Raw genomic sequence first — 12,723 nt, 5'->3', positions numbered from 1 at the left:
TTTGAGAATGTTTACAACAGGTAAAGGGTTTAGATCAAAATACCAGAGTAAATGTTCTGACCTGTTACAGAGTTTTCAGGAATGAAGTATGATGAAATAAAATTACTTTAAAAGTTCATAAGAACCATCCTGTATACATAACCAACAGACTATCCGATCTCATAAAATGGATTTTATATTTTTTTCATTTTTTGATTTGTTCAATTTATTTCAAAATATATGGCCTAATAGTTTTACATTCTCAAGTAGTTATGCGGTAGTAATGGAATATAGTGCCAACTTCTACATCAGTTCTTTGCTTCACATTCCTAACAGAGGAAGGACTTAAGGACTATTTCTATACAGGTGTGAAAGAAACAAACAAAAACACCCACCAGTCCCCCAAAACACACACACACACACACACACACACACACACACACACACGCATGCACGTTCAGCAGGAGCTTCCTGGCTCTGACAAAGCATTGCCTCCCATTCCCAGCTAACAGGGAAAATTCCAAATCAAAAATGTTAAAAATGATTTAAGTTAATAATTTACATTTTACACTATTTTTAAATGATCAAAAATCATTTAAAAAAGTTTTTCAAAATTATAATCCTCAGAGGGCAATCTCAGTAAGCAAAAAGTAACCATATTTGCATATATCAGATAAATGAACAGAACCTTAGCTGGGCAGTTGCCTACATCTAGTGAAAAGGGAACAGAAAATTCACAGGAAAGTGAATTTGAAATCCATCTGAGGCTATTCAGGTGGTTTCCTTTTAACTTGAACTCACAATGATCTGTGTGTGAGTTTAAGAAAGAGGACTATATATAAGTTGCACTAAAAGCAAAATATAAAGACATAAACACTTGTTGCCAGTCAGCCTATATAATCAGATTACTCAAAGTGAAATAAATTGAAATTCGAGCAAGTCTTCTTTGGTTTGGCAAGTTTTCCTAATTCTTTGTGGAGCTACCTTGCACAATTATTCAAATGACATAAGGTATAATCATTTTGCATACAATGTAACTTCTCTTTCAAGAAAGGTACACTCTACCACTTAAGCCAATTTTATTCTAGTTTTCTTTATGTAAGTGTGAAAAAAGAACAGATGTTTTTCCAAAATTATTTAAGCTTGGAAGACATTCTATCCTTTTCTTCAATATAATCTTTCAGAATCACCAAAACCATCATGGTGATACCTTAAACAGCTGATTTCTTTAAAGCACATTATTAAATAAATATCAGAACGCACAGCACTGTTCCATAGACAAAATGTTTATTATAACAGAATGCTGTGAATTATTTGCCAAGCTAATTTCATTTTCCACCATGGACTTGTAAAAAAAAAAAAAAATCTACTTGTTCTACATGTTGAGCACTAAGAGATTTCTACAACTTACCCCATTCCTACAGCTCAAACTGGTACTGCCTAGATTCCTTCAGATCTTCTCTAATCCAATGTTTAACTGGAGTTATCAGCTGGCTTGATCGTGCTTCATTATAAAACCTATTAAAATGGTCTTTTTATAAAAGCAGAGTTTTCTCTGTGTTACTCCAAAGTCCTGCAGATACTAAAATGAGATCCTATGCAATGCTTAAAAATGCAGAGAGCTGTCTTTGAGTTATTTTTTCATTATGCAAAACTTGGCCCAGGAGAGATGGCCATGTACCTCGTTAGCTAAAACAGGCAAGCATGTTGGGACTGCAAATTAATTTACCGGAGAAAGTTGAAGTAAATGCGAATCATTCAGGTTCCTAAGGCAAATCTAAGTCTACTGATCGGGGCAACTTGCTGAGGTCAGAATCTCTGAAATGTGTAGCCTCACAGTTTCTTCCCTACACTCTGGGAGAATACAAACTCCGTCTTAAGCCTGCATGAGGAACAGCAGAAGCTCTATGGGAACCAACAGATGTAGGTATAACTCTTAAGTTTTTAGAAGTATAATCTGTACATGCTCGACAAATACAAATGGAGACAATCATGTATTTGCCCTTTCTCCTTACATTAATTTCTTGTGTTTGCGAAGTGCAGGGTTCCCAGGGGGCTTGCATTATTATGTAACACGTGTCATCCAGGCAGTGTGATGTAGTTGGGAATAGAGTAGCAAAATCTTTCATTTTATCAATTATGTCATTACCTATTAATTAAAAATACCATTCCTTTGGGTGCTCTCCCTCATTCGATATTAATCTCCTGTTCCTGCCACTCTACGCTCCATAAGGTCTCTGCGTTGAGAAGTGTATAACAAGTTGGATTCAATTTTCCTACCCAAGTTATGGAACCCACTGACATCAGAACATAGTTCTCTAAATGCAAGAAGGATACCAGAGTGGTTGCATCAGAAGCCAGGAGTAAGGCAAACAATGTATTCACATTGTCAATTCAGGTAAGTGTACTTCTCACGCTTGACCCTGGAAACATGCAACCCTCTTGATAGCCGGAGGCACCTCACTGGTAACATTATGCAAATTCCTTAAGGAAAACAAGCAACATTCTCCCTTGGATGGTACGAAAAAAATATTTTTTTAAAAAAAACTCAATAGACTGGGCTTCCATTTGCGGGCTGTAAATGCCATCCAATTCGGGAAATCAAAAAAAATCTTCCCTTTTCTATGCGTATTTGCTTATTTTTGACACTTTGATAATGACAGCCCATTCAGGTTTGAGGGGTACCGGCGAGAAATCCGGGAGAGCCACAAAAGCAGAGAAAGTAAGGGTGGTATCAGACGCATTTCATTTCAAGTCTGATGAGCCTGCATTTAGGATTTTCCGGCTGGGCAGGGTTGCCAGGGCATTTGGGAGATGGGGCTTTTTATTCCTCTCCTCATACTCACTCACTCACACGCACAAACACACACAGACACACACACACACACCTGGGGCGCGTTCAAACTATGTGCGGTGGGTGGCATATACGAATGTGTATGTCTATTTTTTAAAAATAGCTTGACATCTGACAAAGACACGGAAGGCAAACGTAGGTGCAGCGAGTGTGGCTCTGAGAAACGTGCACAGCGCGCGAGAAGTGCCCGTTAGAATGCAACATCTCTGATGAGGACAGACATGGCAAGCGCGAGGGGCGGGGGCCGACACACAAGACAGAGACCCGCAGCTCCCCACCGACAGGGCGCCGCGCGGACCCGGCGCCGCACCCCTGCTTACTGTGGGCTCTTGGGGTAGAAGGGCAGGGTCACATGGCTGAGATCCTGGAGGTCGAAGGCGGTGGGCTCGGCGGAGATCGCCTGCCGCTTGGTGCGCGGCTCGCCCTGCAAGGTGCCGGCGCTCTGCTTCTGCGCCTGCTGGGTGGCCGGCCGGATCACCGAGCGGTACTTGTCCAGCTCGTTCTGCAGCTTCTGGATCAGTTCGTCCTTCTGATCCAACTCCAGCTCCAGCTCGTCGATGAGGGCATCCCGCTGCCTCAGCTCCTCGATCTTCTCCTGGAGCGCGTACTGTAAATCCCGCAGGGTGCCCATGCTCCTCCGGGCCGCCGGGGCGCCTGCCCGCCGCTGCCGCGCGCCTTGGGGCTTGCTCCCCTCTCCGGGCAACTTTCCCCAAAGTCGCCGCCGCCTCCCGAGTGCAGACGCTTCCTACTCGAGCCCAGAGCCAGCCCTGGCTTCTGAGCATGCCCAGTCCGCCGCTCCGGCGCCGACTTTCGGTGCAGCTCCCACTTCCCGGGCCGCCGGAGAGGCTGAGCGCGGGGCCCGCAAGACAGCAGGTCCAAGCCGGGACTGAGCCGAGGCGCGGCGAGCGCAGGGCCGGAGGCGGGCGCAGGGCGGCGGGCGCCGGAGGAAGCGGGCGCTGCGCCTGGGGCGCCTGATAAGCCGCGCGGCGGGGCGGAGCGGGCGGGCGCGCCACTTCGGGGTGGGGGAGGTGGGGGAGACGCCGGGGAGGACCCCGCGCAGACCGGGGAGGCGCCAGCCGGGGCACCCCCTCCCCCCCACCCCTCCCCGCCGCCCCGGCACCCCGGCCTCGAGGCCGCTGGGCTACGGTCCCGGCCGCGTCCTCGGGCCGGGCGGGCTCGGCATCCGAGAAGCTCCGGGGTCCGGAGGTGTTCTGGCCGCCGGCCTCCCCGGCAGAGGCTCCCGAGCTGCGTGGCGGCGCTCTCCCCTCGCTCACGCCACCCTTCCCACGGGGAGCGCCTCGCACAGGTGGCTGGAGAAGAAACTTGCCTCCCGCCGCAGAGGAGCCCGCGCCCCGGGCGCGGGGTTGGGGGGGGCTCCCTGACGCGCAGGTGCCTTTGGGGAAGGGGCGAAGGGGCGGGGCTCTGGCTCCTCTCCCCAAGTGGGGCGGCTCTCTCCCACCCCTGCCAACTGCCCCCCGTCTCAGCCCCTGCCAAACTCACACGAAGGAACTCTTTTCAGGTCTGGGCCCGAGAAGGCCGCTCAGCTCTCCCTCCCACCTGAGCTAGTGTCTGCGGAAGAGTTTCTGGCTGGGCCTCGCGTCTTCCATTTGCTTAACTTGGGGTGGGGGACAGGAGGGGGGTGCAGGAGGGGGGGAATCCGTGCCGAGCTCCAAAAAGTCCATCCTGAAATTGAACTGTATCTTTAAAAATATTCCCTCTGTGACAACCAAGCTGTTAGAAAGGTCTCCTTACACTTGAATGGCAAGACACAAACTGAATATAGGAGGGATCATGAGAAGGGGGAGCTCAGATGGGTTGCAGAAAATTGTGCTATATCACCCCACCCCTACCCATTCCCCTCATCCCCGCCCACTTAGTCTTTCCTAAAATGATGACAACTAGGTTGCATCTCTTCTGTGGAAGGGGGATTCTCCCATCATCTGAACACATGTTCAGAATCCACAAATGTTTGCTTAACTACTCACCTAAATTCCTAATATTTAGCTAAATCTTCACCAACTCATCCAACTTTATACCACCTTTATTAGCAGCCCCCTAATTACTATTCCTGAGCACCCCGTGTTATAAACCAGTGCTCTATTTGGCCATTCCTTAACACTAAAAGTCGACAGAAAATACATTAAAATCGAATTGCAATCCAGAACTATTCCCTGGAATCTAAACTTGGCCAAGAATGAACATATCAGTCTCAAAAAAAAAAAAAAAAAGTTTGCTTTTACTTTTGAATACACTTTTTCTATCCGAGCTAAGAAAGGGAAAAAACAAAAAACAAAAAAACCCAGCTAGCCAATGGCACATTAACCAACTTTTTGATTCGAAGTGTTCTGTTGGGGCGCCTGGGTGGCTCAGTCGTTAAGCATCTGCCTTCTGCTCAGGTCATGATCCCAGGGTCCTGGGATGGAGCCCTACATCGGGCTCCCTGCTCAGCAGGGGAGTCCACTTCTCCCTCTCCCACTCCCCCTGCTTCTATTCCCTCTCTCGCTGTCTCTCTCTCTCTCTCTCTCTGTGTCAAATAAATAAAATCTTAAAAAAAAAAAAGTGCATCTGTTTGTAATTAGAGGTGTGCAGGACAAAGGATGTACAATCCTAAACAGTCTTCCACTCAGGTCATGATCTAATGCTCTTAGCACAGGTGATGTAAGACACTTAATTTTTCAGCTTTCCAACACAGACATTTCCAGAAATGCATTTATTTCAGAATGTAATACATAAAGTAGATAATCCTTGAAACAGTTTCATTGGTAATGAACAGACCATGAGTAACTTACAAATACTCACATCAGTGAAATAGTTCTGAATTGTTTTTTTAACTAAAACTAAATCAAGCAGAAGGTCTATGGCTTTGTATAACTGACTCTATCCTAAAAGAGAGCTTATGTGACAATTTCCTTGTCCCAGGCAAAAGGCCAAGTTCTTACTTTATTTAACCTATGGGGACTCTTCCATGGGAAAATGTTTAGAACTAAATGCCTTTTTTCCCTATAGATCTATATAGGGGTCCTTGAGGCCAAGAGTTTATGTCTAGAAATAGAAGCAATGTACAGGGGATATCCTTAGACAGTTGCTAAGCCGGGTTATGTTTTAAGGTTCATTTGAGGCTTAAATGGAGTTACTTATGGGCAGCACAAAGTAGAGAAGATTCTTCATTTGTAGAAAGCCTGTCTATCTTGAGAGTCAGGAGTCTGTTATAACACATGCAAAGAAAGTAAAACGGCCAAAACATAAGACTATTACAACTGACTTACGCTTTTAAAAAGTATTCAAGGTATAAGGATGTATCAGGTTATATTAGCCTATACTATGAAAAGAATAATTTAATTCCCCCCTCACTTTATAATCACATATGCAAAATCCAGAATTCTCAACCTTTCCATTCTTGAGGTCAGAGTGAATATTTTAAGTAAGCTTTGCAATGATGTTCTTGACTGGTTGTTTAGATATTAAGGGGCCTGGTTTTCCAACTCAACCTTTTGAGTGACCCCAAACTTTTTTTTAAACATCTTTTGTATTGTCCTTGGTAAATGCTGGAAATAAATTTTATGTGAAAAATCAAGGTCCCGTAGTTACATTTCAACAGAAAAATGTACTATGTGTCTCATGGTAAGTTAAGTTGGCTAAACTATAAGATCAGAGATCAGGCACAAGTCTACTTTCTGCTTACTAGGAAGTGAATACACAAATCTGAAACGGAGTGGAGTGGGATCTACTGAGCTCTCCCACTGCCTATATCATGGGGTGAGGTCTCCATGGTAGATGCTAAAACACAGAGCAATGCAATGCTGAAGGAACTGAGTTCATACTCTAGAATTCCATAGTCAACTCACAACCGGCTCTTTAGCTGGTCTCTCTTTGTCCCTGCCCTAAGAGGAGCAGAGTTCTACCAGTAGCCAGACCCACCTCGGCATATTGATGTGCTTCAATTTTGCACCCATCCCTCATGACGGAGAATACATTGTATCATGCCTTCCGGATTCAATCTCACCACCATTTAATGAGGCATTCAATAACGCAGCTTCATAGTGGCTCTTAAGAAAATAAAGTCTGTAGAATTTATCATCCTTCACGAAAACCATAATTAGCCTCAAAAGGACACTCATCCAAGTGTCCATGCTACTGATGCCACATTTCCCGGAAGAGTCCTAAGTATGAAATTTTCTTCTGCCATTTCACGTACATATCTTGAGTAGAAACAAACAAAACACAGCTGAGCTTTTTAGGTGATGGAAGCCACCCCTTGTAGAAAAGGGCTGCAGCTAACAAGTACCTCTAAGAAAGAGGAAAGTGACCATTACCGGTAGACATGCTGGCATGCTCTAAATTGCTAATCTTAATCAGAGGCCACAATAAACATAACTTCCTTGAACTCTTAATGCATGACAGGCACTGTTTAATGTAACCCCACCAGGGAGTCTTTATTATTACTTCCACTTACATTTGAAAAAATTGGAGGCAGGTATCACCCACCTAATGGATGGCAAAGCCTGGATTCAAATCCAGACCACGGGATACAGAGTTCAACCTCCGACTCCCTCCCTGCCCCTCATTATCTTCTGCAGGACTTCCAACTGTTGCTAAGGTCTTGATTCTCGATCCAGAGAGAGAAGAATATCCTTAGCATTTTTCGACTGACTTGGGGAGGTGGAAAGAGGAAAAATTTGGAAAATTCTGAAAGAGCCGGAAAGAGAACTTTTACAAATTCTTCTTCCCAAAACTGTCTTCACTCCAGCACCATTTCATTCTCGTTGAAGGTGACTAACTTGCACCCATCTATCTGGGATTGTCCTGGTTTTAATACTAAAATCGCTTAGGACTATCCCGGTTTTAAAGCTAAAGTCCTAGGTACCCCTTGGTCCTGGACCAACCAGGACAGCTGGTCACCCTATTTAATTCAGGATTGCTGAAACTCCCTACTTTATCAAATTTTGCCTTCGAAGTTACAGATAGGAAGTGGCCAAGGAAGATCTGTAAACATAATTCCTATTATTTTAGGCACATTACAAACCCACTTACACATTTGTTTGTGTCAATATGTTTTAAGGAAACAATCATCCTATTTCAATGCATAAGAAGATACCATAGGAACTGTCTTTGGGCTATAAAGGGCATGAGTCAGATGACAGAATTTTAATTGCACTTTAATAAATTAGAGATTCTAGGTTCTCCTTTTGGTTTACTGTTTTTATAGAAATCTGGACTTCAGACGTATGGGCTTTCTATGGATAAAGCACAATAAGTAAAGCACCTGCTATTTGATTAACTCTTACAGAATTATTCTTAGGACTATATTTGGTGGTGGATTCAGTCATCAGGAATCCATATTTTAAATGGATATAAGTAAAAATTCTAATGGTTTGGCTTGTTGAAGCTAAACTTCTGTGCATGATACGTTCTGCACGGAAAAGAAAAAAAAAACATAAACCATTAATGATGAAAAACTTACTGCAGAGATTTGGAAAGTAATAGTGCATTGTACCATAATTGCTAATGTGCTTAGAGTTTAATACCGAATTAGTGTCATGCCTAATATCAGTTGAAATGAATTCTTATATTCCACAGTTTAAAAGGATGGCATGTTATTACGGAGCCTGAAGTAGTGTTCATGAAAACCCACGCACTGTCTGCCAAAAAGAACACTTCTCTGGACTCTTCAGGAAGCTGTCCATTTCCAAATAATGGAAGAAATGAAATGTTTTTAAGAAGAATGGAATTTGGGTTTCCATATTTTTTTCATGAATGGAGAATTTTAAAATGCATAAAATTGAATTTAAAATATTTTATTCACAAAATATTGTTTTGCTACATTTTAAGCCCAGTGAACGTATACACGAGTATGCAACATTGTAATATCTCTCGTGTCTGACTAATAAATTTATTTTCTCTGTCCTATTTCACTGATTAATCTCATATATAAATGCACATCATTTCATAAGTTAATGCATCAGTATTCTCCACAGGATAGTCAAAAGTATTTGAGAAAGTAATTTTGCATTTAGATATCATATTTGAGAGCATATTTGATATCATGTAGCTTATAGAAGAACAGCTCTGAAATCAATGACTTTCGGTTGCTGCTCTTATTTTAAATTGCATTTAATAGTGGATAAAACTCGGCCATTTTCAACCTACATGTTTTGTAATCAAAATTGAAAGTAAAAACTAAAGCTACATTTTGCTAGTGAACTTACTAAAATCGGTAAAGTGAGAAAGTACTGAAGATGTAAGAAAGATAATAAAATAGAAGTTGGAGTGAACTGGGCTTTTACCGGTGAGTCAAATGAATAGATGAGGCAACAGAAAGATAACCAGGCATTTGTTTGCCCTGTGAGAATGTCAGAGATCTGGAGGACAGGGGGAAGTTGCGGGCAAGAGCAAAAATACTTAGTAGGGAAGCATCCAGAGATCTTCATCCTCATGAACTTAATGGCCAAGTAAATAGCACCTAGCTTCAAATACAGAAAACTCTCGATATTGTGACTTTTATATAATCATCATGAGATGGAAATCCAGAAATCCATCTTTAATGATGAGCAAATGAAGTGGCAGGCTGCTAAGGCAAATGAATGCCTGATGTTTACGAAGGCATTACCCATGGCCCAAGAATAGAGACCCAAGTTGGGGCCCAGGAGACACATATTTTCACTATGCATTTGTAACCAACTGTAAAATTACCAGTCACCTTGCCCAGTGCACATTTTTTTTTTTTTAAGATTCGGTAATTTCTCCCTGGTCCAGACTGTATGTTTTAAAAATAATTTTTCAAAGCAAAAAGCACAGGCATTTGATCTGGTAGGTAAGAATGCCCCATATAAATAAATATCAAATAGGGACCTTTTTTTTACCCTTTTTTGGTATTAGGCAGAATATTCAGTGTCTGTCTTGAGTCACTGCATTATGTAAGAATGTTTTTACTCAAATATCAAAGTTAATTTGGGGAGCTATTACGGAAAATTCATCTAAGTTTTCCATAGAATACAGTACAGCCAAAATTCTAACCATCTATCTTTCTTAGAAAAGCATCTATGTTGAATACACAATTTTAAGTGGAAAAAATGACAGGGAAATCTTCAAAACATTTATTTGTGGAATGTCAAAAGCAATTGCTGCTGTTAGGAACACAGAGAACTTGGTGGAAATTGCTTATTTTCACTTTGCAGTGAAAATAACCAGGGGATACCACTGGTCAGACCCTCTATCCTTATACAGCAAGTAACATTCTCTTAGCAGTCACAGAACTGAAACTTACCTGATATCACAGCATTTCTACATGCACTCCATTATTTAATTTAGTTACTTTCTGCCTCTATCATCAGCACTCCCAAAATACAGAGAACTAAAAGACTGTTAGCACTTGCGTGGGATGGACATGTCACCCTTTCCCACCTGCAGCCAAAAAAAAAAAAAAAGAGCAGCAAAAATGTCCTTATTTTTTACTCATAATGGATATCACAGAATGGTAGCTGAAATGTACCACTGAGATTATGTAATTCAACATCCTAATTTTAAATTTAAGGAAATTTAAAGGCCAAGGAAGTCAAATGACTCACCCAAGACAGAAGCAAGTTTAGAACCCAATTATGCCCATTCCTTAGTGCACACTGAAGCCTGATTCAGTTCACATGAAAATCCCACCCATCTCTTCGTAGGTGATAGTTGTTAAGGCCAATTGAGAACACTTTAATTTGTGCAGAAAACAAAATATATCAAAAGGTCTTTAAAATATCTAACTAGTTCTATTATGCCTCTCCTTATAATGAAACCGTAAGGAACTTGTTCCATGGAGATCTACGTGACACGACGTGCAGGGGTGTGCGTGTGTGTTTGTGTGTGTGTATACACGTGCACATGCTTCAAAGTCAGGCATACGCCAGAGGTGTGAAATATAAACCACACCCTCCTAATCAACCCTCATTTATGTCAGAGTAGAGGTGAGCACGTGAGGTGGGTATACCAGGGGAAACAGAGTAAACCACCTCGCTTACTTTTTCATCTTTCAGACACAGCAGCTCAGGTCTCCTCCCATCACAGGGTTTTAAAAGTCTTTGTGATACAAAAGACATCATTATCAAGACAGAGAAAATTTATCTCGCATTCCTACAAATTAAAAGGTAACACCTTAAACCTAACATAGAACTCTCGAAATACAGATGGTGATACTTGTTTGAATCCCTGAAATCATGTAATCGGTCTTAGACCACTGGAGACATTTTTAAGGTATAATAACTTCAGGATATGCCAAAAGATGATTTTGTTCATTTAATATTTCCCAATGGAGTACTCTTAAGAATTTTCACAAACACAGTAAAGACATATTTCAAAAGGCTTTGAAACATACAGCATTTAAAATCTTATTACATTAGTATTTTCCTAAAAATAATTTCGTGCTTCCATATTCTCAGTATATGTTCTTTTAATCACCAATCTATCTACATAGCAAATTTTTAACATATTACATGACTTTCATATTCTGCAACCAGGGAATATCCAATTGTGAGAAATCAGAATAATTAATGAAGAAAACACACAAAAAAACAAGAAGCATATGGTAACAGCTGGTGGAATGGCTAAACTCAGTGGTCAGTGAACAGCCTTGCTAGCTTGCTAGCAAGCCAGTAACTCTCATTGAGAGCTCTCACCAGTCAAGTGGATACCATAATGTGGTGTTTCCTCCAAGTGTGAACTAACGAACACTAGTTCCTTAAAAAAAGGCGCGGGGGTTTCCCCACAGTCAAAAATGCTTGGGAAACACTGAGAAAAGTTTGGTAAAGCAGATTTCTTTCTGCATTATTTCATATAACTTCCAAATTTCCAATATATATTATGAATCTCCAAAATAAATATACAGTAAATATGCACAGTTGATTCAAACAACTAGACTTTCTTTCATCTAATACTTTAAGTGTTGTACCTGAGTATTTATGATAGTGAATTTTTTTTTTAAGATTTTACTTATGTATTTGAGATAGAGGGAGAGCAAGAGAACAGGAGCAGGGGGAGGGGCAGAAGGCGAGGGAGAAGCAGTCTCCCTGCAGCGGGGAGCCCGACGCAGGGCTGGATCCCAGGACCCCGGGATCATGACCCGAGCCGAAGGCAGACGTTTAACTGACTGAGCCACCCAGGCGCCCCTATGACAGTGAATGTTTAAAGGTAAATTAGGCAGCTTACGGAAAGCTACAAGCAGCCTCCCCATCTGTGAATCCCTCATCGGTATCTGCATGTGCAGCAGGATCAGAACACACAGTCCTGATCCCACCAATGGGACTGCCATCAGCATCTCCCCTTGAAAGTCCTAAGTCACCCAGTCTCTGACCAGGGCTGACGACATGACAGAACACCAGAGAACGTAACAAATTTGGTGCTCACAGGAAGGATGAGGCTCGCCATTTGACCCACAATCACATCTTCTCTCTTTAAAATTAGGGTGGGCCACTGGACTGGTGCTCAGGCTATGAAAACGGTCAAGGAAAAATTACAATGGGACTGAGATCAGGAGAGTAATTGATTAATAATTAATCACGTAAGTGTTATACTGACCTTTTAGTTCTTACAAATCTCCAGGCACCAAGCAATTTCATTTTAACATTTCACAGCTTGTCTACTGGTGATTCTCTTTCTGCCTTTGAAATCCTTCACCCAACCCCTTTCATGACCCTAAAATCTAAAACCCCACCACCTCCCAATCAGCAGTTCCATCATTTGAGTCATTAACTCAATGAACTCATTCTTCTCTTCTCTCCTAAAATATCACTTCTTCTGATAATCCTTCTGAATCATCCCCATATTTTCCCTTGTATTAGAACTTACAATTTACAATCATGTATCATTTTCAAGGGTATTTGTTAAATAGCTATCTTATCATTAGGCCGCAAACT

The 12,723-nt window shown here is 42.0% G+C and overlaps 1 protein-coding gene across 2 annotated transcripts in view; it reads right to left on the bottom strand.

Annotated features, from left to right (window-relative positions):
• Positions 1-12,723, bottom strand: part of PRKG1 (protein kinase cGMP-dependent 1) — a 1,232,275-nt gene that overhangs the window by 1,147,883 nt on the left and 71,669 nt on the right. Inside the window, exon 1 of one of the 2 annotated variants that reach the window (XM_028104582.1) lies at positions 3,154-3,464. The exons of the other annotated variant lie outside the window; for it this stretch is intronic. Coding sequence (XP_027960383.1) covers positions 3,154-3,464 — 311 coding nt within the window. Of the gene's footprint in view, positions 1-3,153; positions 3,465-12,723 lie in introns of those variants that run through there. 2 annotated transcript variants of the gene reach the window in all.

Source organism: Eumetopias jubatus, unplaced genomic scaffold (assembly GCF_037043125.1).
Source record: "Eumetopias jubatus isolate StellerSeaLion01/CBP00866 unplaced genomic scaffold, mEumJub1_p1.0 scaffold_17, whole genome shotgun sequence".
Taxonomy (NCBI): domain Eukaryota; kingdom Metazoa; phylum Chordata; class Mammalia; order Carnivora; family Otariidae; genus Eumetopias; species Eumetopias jubatus.
This window is presented reverse-complemented; position numbering and strand designations above follow the sequence as displayed.